The sequence below is a fragment of the Podarcis muralis genome, chromosome 12, assembly GCF_964188315.1.
Source record: "Podarcis muralis chromosome 12, rPodMur119.hap1.1, whole genome shotgun sequence".
NCBI classification, from domain to species: domain Eukaryota; kingdom Metazoa; phylum Chordata; class Lepidosauria; order Squamata; family Lacertidae; genus Podarcis; species Podarcis muralis.
Genome location: NC_135666.1, coordinates 53,832,073 through 53,850,148, shown reverse-complemented (window position 1 = coordinate 53,850,148; position 18,076 = coordinate 53,832,073). Strand labels below are relative to the sequence as shown.

The 18,076-nt window shown below is 43.6% G+C and overlaps 1 protein-coding gene across 1 annotated transcript in view; it reads right to left on the bottom strand.

Moving 5' to 3' along the window:
• Positions 1 to 18,076, bottom strand: part of ITGA9 (integrin subunit alpha 9) — a 243,351-nt gene that overhangs the window by 184,203 nt on the left and 41,072 nt on the right. Inside the window, exons 5-10 of the mRNA XM_028751023.2 lie at positions 16,908 to 16,975; positions 13,531 to 13,660; positions 10,520 to 10,605; positions 9,010 to 9,078; positions 6,199 to 6,336; positions 1,343 to 1,448 (exon numbers count right to left, since the gene is read on the bottom strand). Coding sequence (XP_028606856.2) covers positions 1,343 to 1,448; positions 6,199 to 6,336; positions 9,010 to 9,078; positions 10,520 to 10,605; positions 13,531 to 13,660; positions 16,908 to 16,975 — 597 coding nt within the window. The remainder of the gene's footprint in view (positions 1 to 1,342; positions 1,449 to 6,198; positions 6,337 to 9,009; positions 9,079 to 10,519; positions 10,606 to 13,530; positions 13,661 to 16,907; positions 16,976 to 18,076) is intronic.

Below are 18,076 nucleotides of genomic sequence, written 5' to 3'. Positions count from 1 at the left end.
ATAATGCTGGAACATCAACACTTTCCAAATTTGCTTATAATTAGAGCTGCAACCTTTAGTCCACAGATAAATCAACTAGTTTTAGTTAATTAATAGCAGAAACCAACTTAAAACCAGCAAGGGCAAATTTGAACTGGATTTTGTGAAGCTCGGTGTTATTTTTCTAGACTGTTTTCATTCTGGTGTGTTACTGTAATTGGGAGTATAAAAATGTTGACAAGCGACCTTTCTTTCCAACAGCAAGTGCCCTTTGTTTATTAAGGCTGATTTGTAGGTATTCTTTTGAACAGGAATAGTTTGCTCTGCCAGTAACTTCAGCAACACTCTGAACAACAAGTAACCTTCAGCAACACAGTATGGAAAATCCAGTGTGAAACAAACGTAGTTTACTCGCTATTGCATTGGCAGTGAGGATAACACAGAGGGAAAGTGCTTTCCTGTTGGAATAAATTTGTCCCACAGATACAATGGCACCCTAAAATAGTAACTTCTCACACCTCCTTTCAGATCCCAGACAGGCACCCCTAGCAGGACTAGGAAAGATCAGAGAACTGACGAGAAGAAGGTAATATACATTGCTTCAACATCCCTTCATGCTTCAGCCTGTGTGGTGTAGTGGTTAAGAGCAGTGGACTCGTAATCTGGTGAACCAGGTTCGCTTCCCCGCTCCTCCACATGCAGCTGCTGGGTGACCTTGGGCCAGTCACACTTCTTTGAAGTCTCTCAGCCCCACTCACCTCACAGAGTGTTTGTTGTGGGGGAGGAAGGGAAAGGATAATGTTAGCCACTTTGAGACTCCTTCAGCGGGATATCAAATCCAAACTCCTCTTCTTCTTCCATGAAGCACCATAACTGGGGAGCCCTGGTAAAATCCCTTGCTTGGATTAGACAGGGGTCAGCAAACTTTTTCAGCAAGGGGCCAGTCCACTGTCCCACAGACCTTGTGGGGGGCTGGACTATATTGGGGGGGAATGAATGAATTCCTATGCCCCACAAATAACCCAGAGATGCATTTTAAATAAAAGGACTCATTCTACTCATGTAAAAAACACACTGATTCCTGAACTGCCCGTGGGCCGGATTGAGATGGCGATTGGGCCGCATCTGGCCCCCAGGCCTTAGTTTGCCTACCCATGGATTAGAAGCTAGATCTGTAAGCCACAAAAAAAACCTCTCTGGGGGAGAAAGTGTGCCTCCAAAGATGAAGAATTATCTGGGTGATACGGGTTTGAAGCATACACATTTCTGAAGCACTCCATAGCAGGTACCTGCTTCAGTTCAGAGTGCTCCAGAGAGACCCAGCACCAGCCCAGAGCCCTCGTGCAAAAGAAAACAGACTGACCTGGGAATCCATCCTCATCCATATCTCCCAGGGAGGCAATACTTTCCCCAAAGTGTGCGTTGTAGGCATTGTCACCATTCAGAACAAGTTGCTCTTCCATGACTCCCTAGCAAACAGGAAATAGGACAGGCTAAGAAAAACAGAGCAAGTGTTGAGAGATGCACGGCCTCTTTGCTTGAGCATTGCTCATGCACATGTTCCCCAGGAAGCATCTGGAGCATGTCCTAACCAAATTTCAAGTTGGCAACACTAAACCCAGGCATTATATAAAGGAAATGCTGTAAATTGAAAAGGCACTTAATTGCTTCTGAAAAGGAAGCGGCTAGCCAGAATGACGGAGCAAAGGCCGATTAGTGGCCAACTGTAATATTTCAAAAAGAAATCTTAGATAAGTAAAATCGTGCACTTGAGACAGTGCAAAAGTTCCAAACAATTGAGCAATTAAGCCAGTGAGGTTAATTCTGTTCCGTTCCAAAGAACAGCCAAGAAGAACCATAGCTGTCAAGCGTCCCTTATTTGGCGGGACAGTCCCTTATCCCAGGGCCATGTCCCGCTGCTGTCCCTTATTGATGATGACCCTTAAATAAGCTACTGAAGGTAATGGGGCCCTTTCTATGTCCAGCTGTCCTTGGTCAACAACAAATTGTTGCTGTTTTTTGTGTTGAATATATGCTATATGGTAATTAATGGACCTAACAGGTATCTAAAGCCATTTGCACGCAACAAAATATGTATTTTATCAAAGTAATTGTTGATCCCTTATTTTGGCTGCTGATCCCTTATTTTCGAGGCTGCTGGTCCCTTATTTTCAAATCTGTAAGTTGACAGCTATGAGAAGAACTATTGTAATAGCATAAACTAAGTCTGTGCAGCAAAACTCCCATGTGATAATAATGAGGTCTGCAGCACTTAAGTAAATTAATCTGTTGGAATAATTCGTTAAAACATTTCGATTGCCTAAAAAAAAGTGCTTCCAGGTAATCAGCCAAAAGGTTTTAAATCATTCTTAACAAAGTACTTATAAAAATGGAGCTGGCAAGTGTTGTCCTAGAAGGGTCGTTCCCTCTTGTATGAAAGAGACGAGATGCAAAGCTACCATGTGTGGACTGCATGGGGAATTATCTGATTCTTCAGACTTGACTTGTACATTTACCAACAACATTGGCCATTGCTCTATGAGCACATTCCTGCAGCATTCAGTTCCAACTTTCATAGGGGGGGAAATGCCATGCTTTGGAGTCTGTTATTTTGGGATGGAGCAAAGCAAAAGAACCTTAAAAGACGAAGAAACCACTTTACATAGGAATAGATTGACAACATTAGAATGTAGTTGGGTTAGATATAAGAGAGTGACCAAAAAGAGCAAAAATCTTTTTTTCCCTTTTTTAAACCCTACCAAAGCTCCCACAAAAATGTTTTTCATGCTTTTATCTCCATTTCTGCCATCTACCCTAGACTTCAGGTGCAGGAGAGTTATTTCCATAAGGAAACCAAACACCGTTGTTTAAACCCAGCTCTGTGTCTATCTCAAGGGGTCTTTCCCATGTTTTTTGTGAATAGGTAGGGACTGGTTTCTGGAAATTGCAATCAAATCTTTTGGGAGGTCTTCAGAAAGCTGCTGACATAAAGAAAATCCTGTATAATGAATCTGTAACAAAAACAATGAGGTGAAAGTAAAGTTTTATTGTGTTTTTCTTTTCTTCTGCACTGAGCGCAAGGTACGGTTTCATGAGGCTTGCCCTGAGGCTCCACATGTGGTGCAATGATGCTTATGTGCAAAGTGACTTTGCTATGGAACATGTGGAGTGAGTGAAAGTAATTTGGACTGTGGCAAATCAGAATCAACCCGAGTGGCCCTTGTATTCATAACACATTGGCAAATCTAGAACACACTTTCTAATAAGATTAACTTCAATAAAGCCGCACAGGGAAATTACTAGTAAATACATGTTTAGAGACGGGCATTAGGGACGATTAATGCAAAATATTTTTCAGGATTCACAGAACCCAGAAGATAATATTTCGATTCATTATTGTGAGCACACCAATTCTCTCGAGTGTTCTCTGTCACCTTGCTTCCTGACTATGTGCCTCACAATTACTGAGAAGATAGGGGTTCAAATCCCTGCTTAAACATGAAGGGTGCTTGATTGCCTTGGACACTCTCTCATCCAGTCCTGTTACAGAAGGTCGTTGTCAAGATGAAAAGGAGACTCCACACCCTAAACTCCTGTGAAGAAAGGTGGAATGCTAGTGAAAGTAATAATAAGTTTTTAAAAGGGGGAACACTAAGGTTGAGTATAATTTGTAGATAATTTGTAGATGAGAGAGTGATGTCTGGAAGTTCCAGACAACTAGAATTTTGTGATCCAAACAGGAATGAAATGTTGTGATTGAAACAAGGATCTCTAAAACCCAATGCTTTTACCGTATTTTTTGCTCTATAAGACTCACTTTTTCCCTCCTAAAAAGTAAGGGGAAATGTGTGTGCGTGTTATGGAGCGAATGCAGGCTGCGCAGCTATCCGAGAAGCCAGAACAGCAAGAGGGATTGCTGCTTTCACTGCGCAGTGATCCCTCTAGTGCTGTTCTGGCTTCTGAGAATCAGAATATTTTTTTTCTTGTTTTCCTCCTCCAAAAACTAGGTGCGTCTTGTGGTCTGGTGCGTCTTATAGAGCGAAAAATACAGTAGTTGGACTTTCGTCAAGATTATTTTATCCAATCCAAAAGGGTCTCTCCATTTACGACATTCTGGAGGACGTTGCATTTCTGCTGCTCTAATTCTAAATCTTCATGTTTGTACTATACCTCTTCAACTATCTGAAGAAAGACACAAAGTTACATCATGCCATTGTGACTGTTTGACCTCAACTGACCTAAGGAGCCATGGTTTGTGAGTCGAATTGCGAGAAAGGAGAGCGCCAACAGCATTTATTTAGGGGGAAAGGAGACATTTTTCATAAACAAAAGTGTCTCTGAGAGAGCCCATGTGGCTCGTGTTCCTTCCAAACAAGTCGCGGTCATTTCAGAGTACAGGAAGCTTATGTTGATTATTTCCCTAGGCTACTGTTGGGTCATGGTGGTTGTGCAATGGACAATTTTGCAACCAAGAGTCCAGTGATTTCTTTTCCTAGGAACACCAACACTGTATAGGGTTTTCAACGCAATCAAAATGAAAGTCAGTTCTTGCAGCTGCTTTTCATATGGGTTCAACTCTCAAAACCTACCTTCAAATACACATTTAAAAACAAAATCATGATTCTTTCTCCCAGATAATGCAAAGGCTGGTCTTAAGAGTCACCATACTTCAGCAGAAAGGGAAGGTGAATTAGAAGCCGTTGCTTAATTTGATACTGGTTTCATAACCACTGGAAGTGGCTGTCTCAGTATATAAAGTGAAGTGAAATGAATGCCATTTCTTCTACTATGCAGGTTCTATATATCAACAGTGGCTGCTACTCGGGTGCATTCTGTAAACCTCAGCTGTAATAGGTGTCATGTCCTGGTTTGGTCACAACCAACTATAGACCTGGAGTACATGATACCCAATTCAAGGGCCCTGAAGTTAGGGACTTGAGGAGAAAAACTTGATCCTGAAGTACAGCAAGCAGAACTGCTCTCCTCCTAACAAGACTCCTAACAAGAAGGTTGGCAAATCATGTTTATGCTGTGAACCGCCCTGAGATATATGGATGAAGGGTGGTATACAAATTTAATAAATAATAATAACTGCCTGTAATCACAAGAGCCTTGCTCTCATCGCATGCCATCTAATGAAGGGGACCCCGATCCATGAAAGCCTATGCCGTAATAAATTTGTTAGTTCAAGTTGCAGAATCCCTGACAGTGGGAAAGGAACAGACCTACTCTGACAGGATTCTACATTAATCAGAGCTGAGCACAGAATTGTGACATTGCTGTTTCTTGTGTACTCTTAGACTTTGAATCCTTCTGTATAAAACTAAGGGGGTCCCCATGCTTCTATCCCAGTCTAAATTCTAGATGCCCACCTGAACCCGCCTGCCCAAACAGCTCCATATGCCGCCGCCATTAGAGGCTTGGCCAGTGAACTCAAAGGACGGTGCCTTTCTATTGTGGTGCCAAAATTAAGGAATGCCCTCTCAGAGGCAGCCTGTCTAGAGCCATCACTGTTTGGTTTTTTGCAAGCAGTAAACACATAAGCATTTCCCTGTGCTTCGAGGGTGTTTTCAGACTGTGGGTTTTATGCTATTGCCATAGTGTGCTCCTTGCAAATGTCATATTGCTGGGGGGGGGGTTATGCTGGGCTATGCTGCATTTACAAGCTTCTTTTAGGTATTTGCCAATGAAAATGCCTGATAAAAGTACTGAAAAATAAACCACAATGTTGATAACGCAAACCCAGAAGTAGTACCTCAGGTTAAGAACTTTGCTTCAGGATGAGAACAGAAATTGTGTGGCGGCGGTGCAGCAGCAGGAGGAGGCCCCATTAGGTACCTCAGGTTAAGAACAGTTTCAGGTTAAGAACAGACCTCCGGAACAAATTAAGTTCTTAACCAGAGGTACCACTGTATTCTTATCCATCTTTAAGGGGTTACAGGAATTTACTGTTTTTTGAAATATCAGGTTAATGTGGCAGCTCTTCAGGAATGGAATTAGATATCAACTGGATTTTGGACATCCCAACAAATTATGAAAAGCAAGTGAATCCTGACTTTTTTCCTAGGACTGTTTAGCCATTCCTATTCAGGGGCTGAAACAGCGCCCACCTCTGCTCAGCGCCTTAAAGCAGAACTTGCATGATACGGTGCAGCTAATCTGAGATTAGTGTTAAAGGATTTCCCCAGGACATTTTGCTCCATTTCTTTTTGTACTCACATTTCCTCTACTGAGGTAGACGGTGACTTGACCCTCATCCCGGATCTCGGAAAACATGGGCGCTCCCACCAGGAGGTCCGAAAGGCCGTCAGAATTCAGATCAACTGCACATAAGGAGGAGCCAAAGTAAGAGCCCATCTGCAACCAAGCCGAGTCATAACAAAGCATTCAGTATCTGCCCACACACAGGAGGAAATCATTTATGCTTTTCGTTGTTTGTAATTAAAATAGCAACTTGCTACTTTATCTCTCACAACACAGCAGCTCTTGGAAGTCTCTGGGCCACTGGGTTGCCAGCTTTTCATTCATTCATTCTTTATTTATTTAATTCTTTATTATTATTATTATTAAAGGAATTAAAGTTATACTTTTTCCTGTGTCTTAAAAACAAGTTGCTGCCGCATGCCAAAAATCATTACTTGAAACAACACGGGCTCTTTCAGCGACCATGATGATGTGCCAAGGCATTCACGAGATCGGTTTAACAGACACACACACAAAAATACTGAAAAGTAAACTCATGTTAACTTCAATGTGATTTTTAAGGAATGTATATCAAGCCTAGGAATATTTAGCTGCTGTGTTGGGTAAACAGGGTTGAAAACTATGATCCGAACAAGCTCAAGAACCAGTCAGTCAAGGAATGTCTTTGCAGGATGTTTAATGAAAAAGGATCAAGATGGCAGACAAATAGGGAGTGATGGCCAATTTTTGCAAGGCGTCTGTCATGAAGTTTGCATGCTGCATCCCTAGGACTGAAGACTCCACACCATGCGGAATGGATCCAGAACATGGATAATTTCCATGCCAATCTCACATCTTTTTGGTGGCAGCTGGCACCAGTATAGAGACGCTCTACAAAACAGGGTGAACTGACACATTCAGTAGAGTTTCCATGTGGCAGTCCTAATATGATTCTGCCTGAAATGGTTCCATTTCTTCCTTACTTCCTGACCTTTTGTCTTTATTCACCCATTGTGAATCTGGGACTGTGTGTAATTCATCCAGTGCCAAATTGCAAGCACATCAGATGACCTTTATTTTACCACTAGCATTATTACTCTCGCCTCATTACATGCTCTTGACTGGCTGAAAAGTTGTGTCTCCCTCCCACCCACCACCCACACTCCTTAATTTGGTCACTCAACTTGTCTTTGGCCAAGATGAGCCAAAGGTTCCAGCCAAAGATGATATCAGCCATGCAACAACAGCCACACCTATCACTACAGGGTAGACACTGACTTCTCAAATACAGAAGAGATTGCAAACACTGTTTGCAAGTCACTGCAGAAAGATGAGAGAAAGTGCAAGCCATCAGCTCAGATCTCCAGTCTGTTTGCTTTTGCAGGGTTAAGGTCAAACATTTAGCATTTCGCTCCCTTTGTGGGTTCTTTGTTTATGAGGCTTTCATTACGCATTGGTGGTTTTTACACTAATAAAAAATCTAGGCAGCGAATACCTGAGCAATATGTCACAGTGGATGTAAGCAATTTCAAGCTGGAAAGGGATTTTGTTTGCCCAACTGCAACAGTATTGTGCAGAGTTGGTGACCTGGTGTTACTGTGAGAACCGTAACTTTTTGCTATTCACATCTGGCACACGGTTTCCAATTTCCTGTAAGGAACTAAGAGTCTCTAGCAGTGAAGAATCCAGCAGCAGGATTCAAGCGCTCTCTGTGCCACTGTAGTAGCTCACTAGATAAGAGAGTCGCCGGCCTGAACTTTGCTGTGCTACAGCATCACAAATGCCCACAAGTGGTCTTGCAGCTACCAACTCAGCAAGGATCACATGACAGGATCATGTGACAGAAAGGGACAGCTGCATTCCACGTGGTCCCATAAACCTACTGGTTCCATTGACCCAAGCAACACAGAAATGAGGCACAGAGTGAACTACTCTTCGAAGAACCGATATCCACTTGACTACTTAACAACCCTAACCCCCCCCCCCAAGAAACAGGAAAAAGGTTGTTAACATGAAGGGAAAAATCACAAGAGTGCACCCTTGTTGTTGACGTCATGGAAATGTTAGACCTTCTCGTGATTTTAGTACCTCAGAAATACATTTCACAAATAAAAAGCCTTCCCCTGCGCGTGCATGCGCACACACACAAACACACACACACCCCTCAAACGTTTCAAAGGCTTTGTCAGAACAGGGCTCAGTATCAAAATCTCCGAGGGCTATTTTACATTTGAGATTTTCTCACACAGCTATTGCCTCACATATCAAACCATCACTTCTGACAAATGTTCAAATGTCTTATTTCACCACGTGTGAATATATCAAGATATATTCAAGTAAAATGTGAAGGCAGAGTGGAGCAGCCACCTCAGGCAACTGATTTTGTGTGGCGCAAAACACCACAAATTATTAGTTGCTTCATTGATGATTGTTTTATTTTTTGCTGTTAGGGAATGAAGAGGCACTTGTGAGATCTTGACCAACCTAAGGTATTATGTACAAAGATTTGCAGGGGGGATATTTGCTGCTATACCACAAGTAACAACATGTCTTAGACCAGGCATAGGCAAACTTTGCCCTCCAGATGTTTTGGGACTACAATTGCCATCATCCCTGACCACTGGTCCTGTTAGCTAGGGATCATGGGAGTTGTAGTCCCAAAACATCAGGAGGGCCAAGTTTGCCTATGCCTGTCTATGCATTGGACAATAGAAAAAAATTACAGCCCCAGGCCATAAGAAATTGTGAGCAATATAGCTGTAATCAGAACTCATCTGCAGGATTAAAAGAAAAAGCAATATATTCCACATAAAAAATAAACAACCTATTATTTAAAGGATTACCCACCTTTTTACCAGAAGCCTGAAAGATCTTTATTAAAGAACCAGACCTCCTATCAGTGCGAAATATATATACCTGTGAAGTTTTAAACAGAAGAAGAAGCTAATTGATTCTATTGCATATGAATCCACTCATTATTGATTAGCAAAATACAGCATGTTTGTGGGTACTTCATTCATTAATCTGAAAAGTTTTTGCCTCATCTTTCCACAAAATTGAAGGCAGCTTAGCAAAATACAATAGAAAAACTAAGAATAAAACCTAAGTTTTATTAAAGACGGATACAATTTTTAAAAGCAAACAGAAAAAGCAAGAGCCCGCAGTGAAATGTGAGCTATCTCATATGAAAATCCACCAAAGACTTTTGTAGGTAAAGCTGTTTTGAAGTGGCCTCTAAAAGAAATCAAAGTAGGTGACAGGCAAATCTCTTTGGAGAAGACATTTTGTAGTAAGACAAGGAGTATCTGCATGGCCTCAGGGTAGGATTTAACCCCACAGCCCCTTTGTATATCTGTTGCCTCTTTGCACAAGCAACATGTGAACATCTGGTTAGACTGTCAGTGCTGAACTGGTTCAGCTCAGTATTAGCAAGCCCTCAAGTCCCTAAAAGGTAAAGGTACCCCTGCCCGTACGGGCCAGTCTTGACAGACTCTAGGGTTGTGCGCCCATCTCACTCTATAGGCTGGGGGCCAGCGCTGTCCGCAGACACTTCTGGGTAACGTGGCCAGCGTGACAAGCTGCATCTGGCGAGCCAGTGCAGCACACAGAACGCCGTTTACCTTCCCGCTGGTAAGCGGTCCCTATTTATCTACTTGCTCACGAAGGTGCTTTCGAACTGCTAGGTTGGCAGGCACTGGGACCGAACGACGGGAGCGCACCCCGCCGCGGGGATTCGAACTGCCGACCTTTCGATCGGCAAGTCCTAGGCGCTGAGGCTTTAACCCACAGCACCACCCGCGTCCTCAAGTCCCTAGTCCGTCACAAAAGAACATTACAAAACCAAGGAAGATCAGCACTCCTTTGCACATTTATTTGAAGAATGTTACATAAACAATACAACAATGCATAACAGTGGCATTGATCCTAACATAAGTTAAGGAAGTTCACAGAATGAATGTTTTCCATTTCCTCCTCCACACTGCCCTTTCCTACCCACCCAAACGCCACCACCCTCCTTAACAACACGGGATGTGTATAGGGGCCTCTGAGGAAGGGGATAACCAGCCAAAATCGGCAGACCTACACCTAATTTTAGGACACTCCCACCATATATTCTTCAGAAGAGCCCCCAATCCCCAAAGAGGCTTTTCGTGGGTCTGGTGGGAATGAGAAATATTCCTCCCATGAACCACTTTTAAGGCAACTAATCTGACGATCCAAGCCAGTGTCAATAAACCCTTTCCAAATTACTGTAGCCCCAAATGCCTTGTTCATCCTTTTTTCCGGGAACTCAGTCAAAACAGTGAATATGCTGCCACGTTAGTTAAATGAGCCATTGTTTGATCGAGAGCCACACCTTTCCGACGCCTCCATCCTGAGGAGCTCCTCCAACTACGTCTGTCGTCGTCAGCTGAGAGAAGTGACCCGCTGTCACCGCATATCCTAAGCAGGGCATTTTTAGGGTGGGCGAATGGGAGGAGAGAAATGACAAATGAGTTCAGAAAAGGAAACAGGTCCAAGGAAAAGGTCAGCCATCTGGATGAAAGCAAAGTTCCCTCCCCCCCCTCCTTTCTTCTCATAGAGTGTAAATATGCTAGGCTTGTTACAAGTAACCCCCAAAAACCAACAAGAGGTCTGCTTCTTCAGTACAGGAACTTGCTGGCACTCCATGCGGCGCTGGAAGTGACAATAAGCAACTGAATGTCTCTCCCCATCCCACCCCCCGAGACCCAATGGCAAAGGTGTCGACAGAAGCTGTGAGGGTGACAAGAACAAGAGCTTAAGCCAGTAAAGGGCCTGGTTTCCAAAATAAAAATTAAGAGTACAGATGTTCAGCGGGATGAGAAACACCCGGGGGGGGGGGGGCGGACAGATTGCTTCATGTTGAAGGAACTATCTTTCATGCCTGTTTAGTGAGTTTCCATTAGGCACCCAAAAATGGGGGTTCCCTCAGTTTAAACTGCTATGCCAAGGGATGTGGGGTGAGGGAAGAGATATAAAGTATATGCTTTAAAGTAAAGGTAAAGGGACCCCTGACCATTAGGTCCAGTCGTGACCGACTCTGGGGTTGCGGCGCTCATCTCGCTTTAGTGGCCGAGGGAGCCGGCGTACAGTTTCCGGGTCATGTGGCCAGCATGACTAAGCCGCTTCTGGCGAACCAGAGCAGTGCACGGAAACGCCGTTTACCTTCCCGCCAGAGCGGTACCTATTTATCTACTTGCACTTTGATGTGCTTTTGAATTGCTAGGTTGGCAGGAGCAGGGACCGAGCAACGGGAGCTCACCCCGTCGCGGGGATTTGAACCGCTGACCTTCTGATTGGCAAGTCCTAGGCTCTGTGGTTTAACCCACAGCACCAACAAGAGCTTAAAATTGTTTTAATCTTTTAATGCTTTTGTTGTATGCCTTTTATCCTTTCAATGTTTTATCCTTTCAACTACTGTGATAAGTTTTGTGATCTAGCGGTTTATAAATGCTATTATTAATTATTATTATTATTATTATTATTATTATTATTATTATTAATGATGATGCTTGGCTAAGGATTAAAACAAAAATTAAGGGCCTACACTAAGGGAAAAGAGTTTGTTTGGAAGAGGTATCAAGAATGTGGCCCAATTTGCCATCCTACAGATGATATATTATGGGACAGGAGGAGTCTGTAAGTAAAGGAGGAGGAGGAGAATGTGATGGTGGTTCAGCTCCTTGTAAGGCTGTCATTTCATAGTCCCTTCCGCCTGCAAAAGACTAGCTTTTCAAATCTATTCAAAGGCGGAAACCTTAAGGTCTTCAGGATATCCAGCCATCTCTTCTCGAAGAATTTCAAAGTAGCTTTCACTAAGTGGTTTGTTGTTTTTTAACAAAAAAACAGACTAATAATGATAGCGGGCAGAAGAAAAGGGGTGATTATCCAGTTTTTAAAAGCATTTAAAACCAAACAAAAGAAGAAAGTGGAAATCTGGAAATGCTTTCATAATGAGAGCAAGTGGTCACTGAGGACTGGGCAGAAGACATTAGATGTTCAGTATTTCTCTTCTGTCACTCACTGCGTTTTAAATCTTGGTATTCAAAGTATTATTGATGTGCAATGTCTTTAGTCCCTATCTTATCTTGGCAGATATTCTTTGGAGCAATAGACAGCTGTGCCTACTCAAAGAACTGCTATCCTCAGAGTACAGGAGAAGAAAACAAGAACATTTAGAGCTTATAGTTTAGACATACCCAAGAGGTAAAATTAATATACTATACAACATGTGCAACTGGCTGGGAGTTGAATTAAAAAGTTCACAAATCCCAATCTATAGTTTAGCCAGGCAATTTTCAGACTTTCAGGAAGCCATTTCCACATTCTCATTTACTGAGACAACCCTGCAGATGTTACTGACCCCGATACTTCACAGAAGATTATGGGGTGTTTAGTATTTGAGCCCTGCTTATGAGGCTTACTGTCCATTTACGAAGCTTACTAGCATCATCCCATGTGAACCAAGAGTGCAACGCAGGACACACGTAACACTGACCTGGGAAAATAATAATGGTGCATCTAAGGAAGTGGACTGTAGTCCACGAAAGCTTGTGAGATAATATGTTTGTTAGTCTTTAAGTTTCGAGATCCTGTTGCTTGGGGGAACAACAGTCTCTCAAGGGAGGGCATTCTACAGCCAGGATATCACCACTGAAAAGGTACTCTCCCTATTTGTCATCTCCTGAACCTCAAAAGGTAAGGCCACCTGGAGAAAGACCTCAGAAGACAACTACTCCAAGTCAGTATATACAGAAGGAGAAAAAATCGAGGTAACCTCATCCCCAATAATTAAGGACTTGAAAGGTCCAAAACGTGTCACTGAAAAAGACCTAACAAGCTTTCATAGAACACAAGGGTCCCTGAAATTCACTGACTTAGACCATTCGGCCTAAAATAACCCATTCTCCATGTATTTTCTTTCTTTCTTTCTTTCTTTCTTTCTTTCTTTCTTTCTTTCTTATCACTTCCCATGGGGCATCCCAAAGCAATTTACAACATAATAAAAACTTATATGAAACAACTGCATATATAACAACATTTTTCTAAACAGATAAAGATATAAGCAAACACTTTAAGACAACCAGAGCACATTCATAAAATCAATTCAAATCTGATGCAGATACCAACTAGGATTTTTTTTTTAAATGTCCATTTAGAAGGCTTATATTCATGAAGATTTCCCATACCTACCACTAAAAAACTTTGTGCAAGACAGTTTAGACCGGTGTCCCACAGCCTGGTGCCTCCCAACCAGCATGGTTGTGATGGCTGAGATTCATGGGAGTTGTAGTCCCAACATCTGGAGGAAACCAAGATTTGAGACTAGTAACAATGGGCACTTACCTAGGTATGTATACCGCTTGGCTATCACAGATTCATCATTCAGCTTGAAATAAATATTGTCAGTGAGATTCAGCACTTTGATGGTCCCGGTCCAGTAATAAGATCCCGGGGCTCCCATGACAACCAGCTCCTACCAACAGAAGAGTTTCAGCAGTCAATAAAATAAATCTTTGAAGCTCCTCAAGCATGATGAAGAACAGAAAAGCAATCATCTTCAGAAATTCTGTGGTGCTGGGGGGCAGAGAAGACTGATAAATTGGGGGAGACTGAAACAGGTTAAAATAATCTAAACTTTCTGGATTACTTTAAGAGCATGAATTGTATTGTGCAATTAGAATGTAATAGCCTGGTTTGAAAGGCAAACCATAGTTAAAATAAACTGTGGTTTAATGTGAATGAGCACCATGCTGATGCACACTGTTGAAATCCCAGGTGTTTTGCTCTTCCCCTTGTAGTAAGAATTCACCACTATACCAACTTGTTTGTTACCCAGGTGAGGAACTCCTCCTACTGCTGGGAAACAAGCTATGGTTTTGCTTGTTGCATATCCAGCTGCAGGTTCTCCAAGCCAACCACGAGCAGAAGCCAATATGTGTCTGTGGCTTAGGGGGAACAAACCACACGTCTGGGATATAACAGTGCATCAAGCCAGACAATGGCTTGTTTCCTAGCAGAAGAAGGAGCAAGGGAGAAATGGAGCAGCTCATTCACATTAAACCATTTTAACTGGTCCATCTAACTCAATATTGTCAACGCTGAGAAGCAACAGCTCTCCAGGGGGCCAGACAGTCCCAGCCCCACCGGGAGATACTGGAGACTGGGAACCTTCTGTCCTGCATGATGCTCTACCATATAAAAGTCTCACAGCCGTAATTGAAACAAAGTCCCATAGACCTTTTCTAACTGTATATCTATAAGTCCCAACAGGGAAAATTCAGGCTTCAGTTGAAAGTTAATCTTCAAAATTCTCCGTATCAATGTATATATATTTGTATGCAATATTTTTTGGCTTTTTTACACATCCACCAAGCATGATAAAATGTCCCTTCCTGTTCTTTACATTTCCTGTAAATATTTGTTTGCATAAAACATGCAACGAACTTACTGAGGCGTGGCAGCAGAGGAACTGCCACGTTTTCAAGGCCTACCTTTAGCTATGAATCTATCGCCAGCACGTCTCCTCAGTTCAGTGGCAGACTTTGATCTTTTGAAATTTCAGTGGTGCACAGTGCAAACCCAAAATTTGTCATCCGCCTGCCCCCCTTCCATTCTGCTCAGCTCACTGTGTTATAGTTGGGAAGCCGTGCAATGCCTTCTAGTGCCGGCGCTCAGTGTGGTGGACCCAGCAGCACCGCCCCAGTCTCTGCTCAGTTCTCTTATAGGGTAGTCACAGCGAATCCTCACAAGAATTCAGCTTTGGCCTCAGAAACTTTGGGATCCCCTAGGCTGCCTAGCTCTTCTCCACCAGACCGACAAACTAGGCCTGGACCATCAGAACTTGGCTGCTTCCATCTACACAAGGTCAGAAGCTATAGCAGACAGTTCCGTACATACGATGTATGTAAACACGACAGGCTCCATAACTTTGAGTGGGTGCTCTTTTGGGACAACCAGCCCATCTCACAGCAGAAAACAGCATGCATTAGCAAGACGGAAGGCTTGTGCATTAGACGCTTGTCTGTTTGACCCAGAACTCATTTATCTACATTTCCTGCTCACTCTGAAATGGCTGAAGCTCCGAGGCAGTGCACCAGAAGTTCAAAGCCACCTTTTGAATGCGGAGCAAGCAGAGGGAGTTCAGAGCATGGGAAAGGGAACAGGCTTGATATTGCAGACAAGTCAGGAAACAGCTGCTGCTGACACGGCTCTGGTGATCAAACGTGTTATCAAACAGGTTGCCACCCTTTCCAGATTAACCTGAAAAAAATCCCACCGGCTTGTTTTGAACACTGTGGCACATGCCTTGTTTATATGATCCTGAGTGATTAAACCCTTTGGGCCCGGTGCAAAGATGCCTTTGGAAATTAATCTCTCTCACATTCCCTTCCAATCTAGATTTGCCCAAGGCAGGGCTAGACATTACCAAAAGCACATGACGGCTGCCAAAAACAGTGGCCTTGTGTCTCGTTTCCTGTTCTCATAAGCTTCCTTGATCATCTAGCCCAGTGCTCTGGCTTGCAGCAGCTCTGAAGGGTCTCAGGCAGCAGAGGTCAGCAGGGTGGCACAGGTAGGGCAGCGCTGCGCATCTGGCTTCCTGGCACCAAGCATTTTCCAAGAAGGAAAGGTGCAGAGAGCTCAGTGCAGTGCAAGCGCAGTGAGGGAGCCAGCAGAGCACTCCTGCCAGCGCAGCTACACTGCACTGAGCTCCCTGAGTCTTGACCATCCCTCTCTAGGTAAGCAGCAGCAACACTCAGCATCAAGCTGCACAATGCCAGCCTGTCTGCACCTCCCTGCCAACCACTGTTGGTCTCGGGTAGAAAGAAGTCTGACATATCCCTTGGGATGCTGGAACCTTGGGAAACTGGGACGGTTCTTCCTCTAATAGTATGCAGTCATGAAATGTGTGGTGTGACATCGCCATGCCATCAAGACACCTCCCTGCTCCCTACCACAGCAGCTACTGACGTGAACCTAGGAACAATGTTAGAAAATTGGTAGCTTAAAAAACTAAAAAGCGAGGAGCAAGAAAGAAAGGGACTGAATTTTAACCACATCCAAGTTTGCATAGTTAGCATTATGGGATGTTGAGTTGCAGCTTGCCTGCTGTCCAATTTCCAGGTACAAGATATATCCACATTGCATTATTTTTCAACCATGCAACCAGAAACAAATAGCAGCTACCACCTGGAAAGGCATAACGGCAATAAGAGGTCCCACCTTTTCATGTTTGTTTTGCACTGTGGAATTTATTCCTGGCAATAAGAATTTACCTATGAGGACTGACCTGTAATACATGAAACAGTCCTCTGGGGCAGGCACAGGCAAACTCAGCCCTCCAGATGTTTTGGGACTACAACTCCCATCATCCCTAGCTAACAGGACCAGTGGTCAGGGATGATGGGAGTTGTAGTCCCAAAACATCTGGAGGGCCGAGTTTGCCTATGCCTGCTCTGGGGAGTTCAGGACAGGCCTGGTGCCAGCGCCTGGCATGGTGGGGTGAATCCTGGGTCCCTTTACCTTTAAGTAAGTGAACTGGGAGTGTGCAAAATCACTACATTCCTGCATAGTGTCATATGCAAAGCTGCAGAATAAAAGGACAACATAAATGCTGAGAAACTGCTGCACAGAAAGCTTGAAAGCTGAAGGCAAGTTTTTCGATTCGGAGACTTTTTACACCATAGCAACCGGGAGGTCTTGGCCGAAGCTCCACCACTCACCTCTGTGAAGTAGCCTGCTATTCCAGCCTGACATGAGCCATGCTCTTCGCCATATTTCTTCTTATACTCTAGCAAGGAGAAGGATTAAAGGGGGGGGGGGGAGAAACACAGTCACGTCAGTCCCTGCCAAATGTGTGTGGTTCGCAGTTGCACAGTCCCGTCCGCTTCATTCCACATGTGCTGCTCAGCGCTGAGTTGCAGGAGGCCCTCGGCTGAGCCAGCACTGGGAATTCTCTGAAATTCACAAAAAACCTCAGAAATCCAGGCTCCTTTGCCACAGTACATGGGTATTGTCAAAGCCAAGCTTTGGAGCAACAGCACTGTAAACAGATAACGTTTCCCCGTTTGCGAAATCTGAAAGGCCAGGAAAAAGCCTCTGACCATTTAGGACGGGAGACCAGTCGTGAGACTGGAGAATGAGAGAGAGGGAGACCTGCATGCGAGGGGCAGCCTGATAGCTTGTAACTCGCAGCAACTCAATTAAGGTTGAAAGCATTAATCAGAGGCGGACTGACTTAACCCTTTGGTCCCCAACCAGAATGAAGTTGAAGAACGCTGAACGGCGTTTGCTCACATTGATTCTTGATGCCCTGCCTCTCCCAGGTCTTCTCTTGACCTTCTTTCCATGCCTTTCCCTTTACTCTTTTTCCTTCCACTGTGATAATTTGGAATTTGGGGCAGAGGCCTATTGCATGGGCTTATGTTAGGCTATAAAGCGGCATGTACATTGATGGTGCTATAACAATATCAATAAGACGACAAGGACAACAACAAGAGCAGCCCAGAGCCTGTGAGAACACAACAGAGGCACAGGGAATACTTGACACGTGGCATAACTAATGCCAACCATGAATATTCCTCTGGTTTTGCACCTCTGAATTACTACTCTGCTTTCTTCAATATAAGCCAGGATTGCCTGTTCACTCACCTTCAAGCAAGACCATCCCAGTTACACACATCATCTCTGTAATGTAGAAAAAATCAGCATAGCACAGAACTAAAGGGGTGTTTTTGAAGAAAAATTGAAAGCTACTGCATATCCAAAAGAAGCCATTTGAGGCAAAATAAATGAATCATGATAACCAGTCACACTGAGAGCTCCATAGAACCATGCTTGGTGGGGTACTAATTTAACTTAACTTAGCAGACAAAATGTGGATAGTATGATT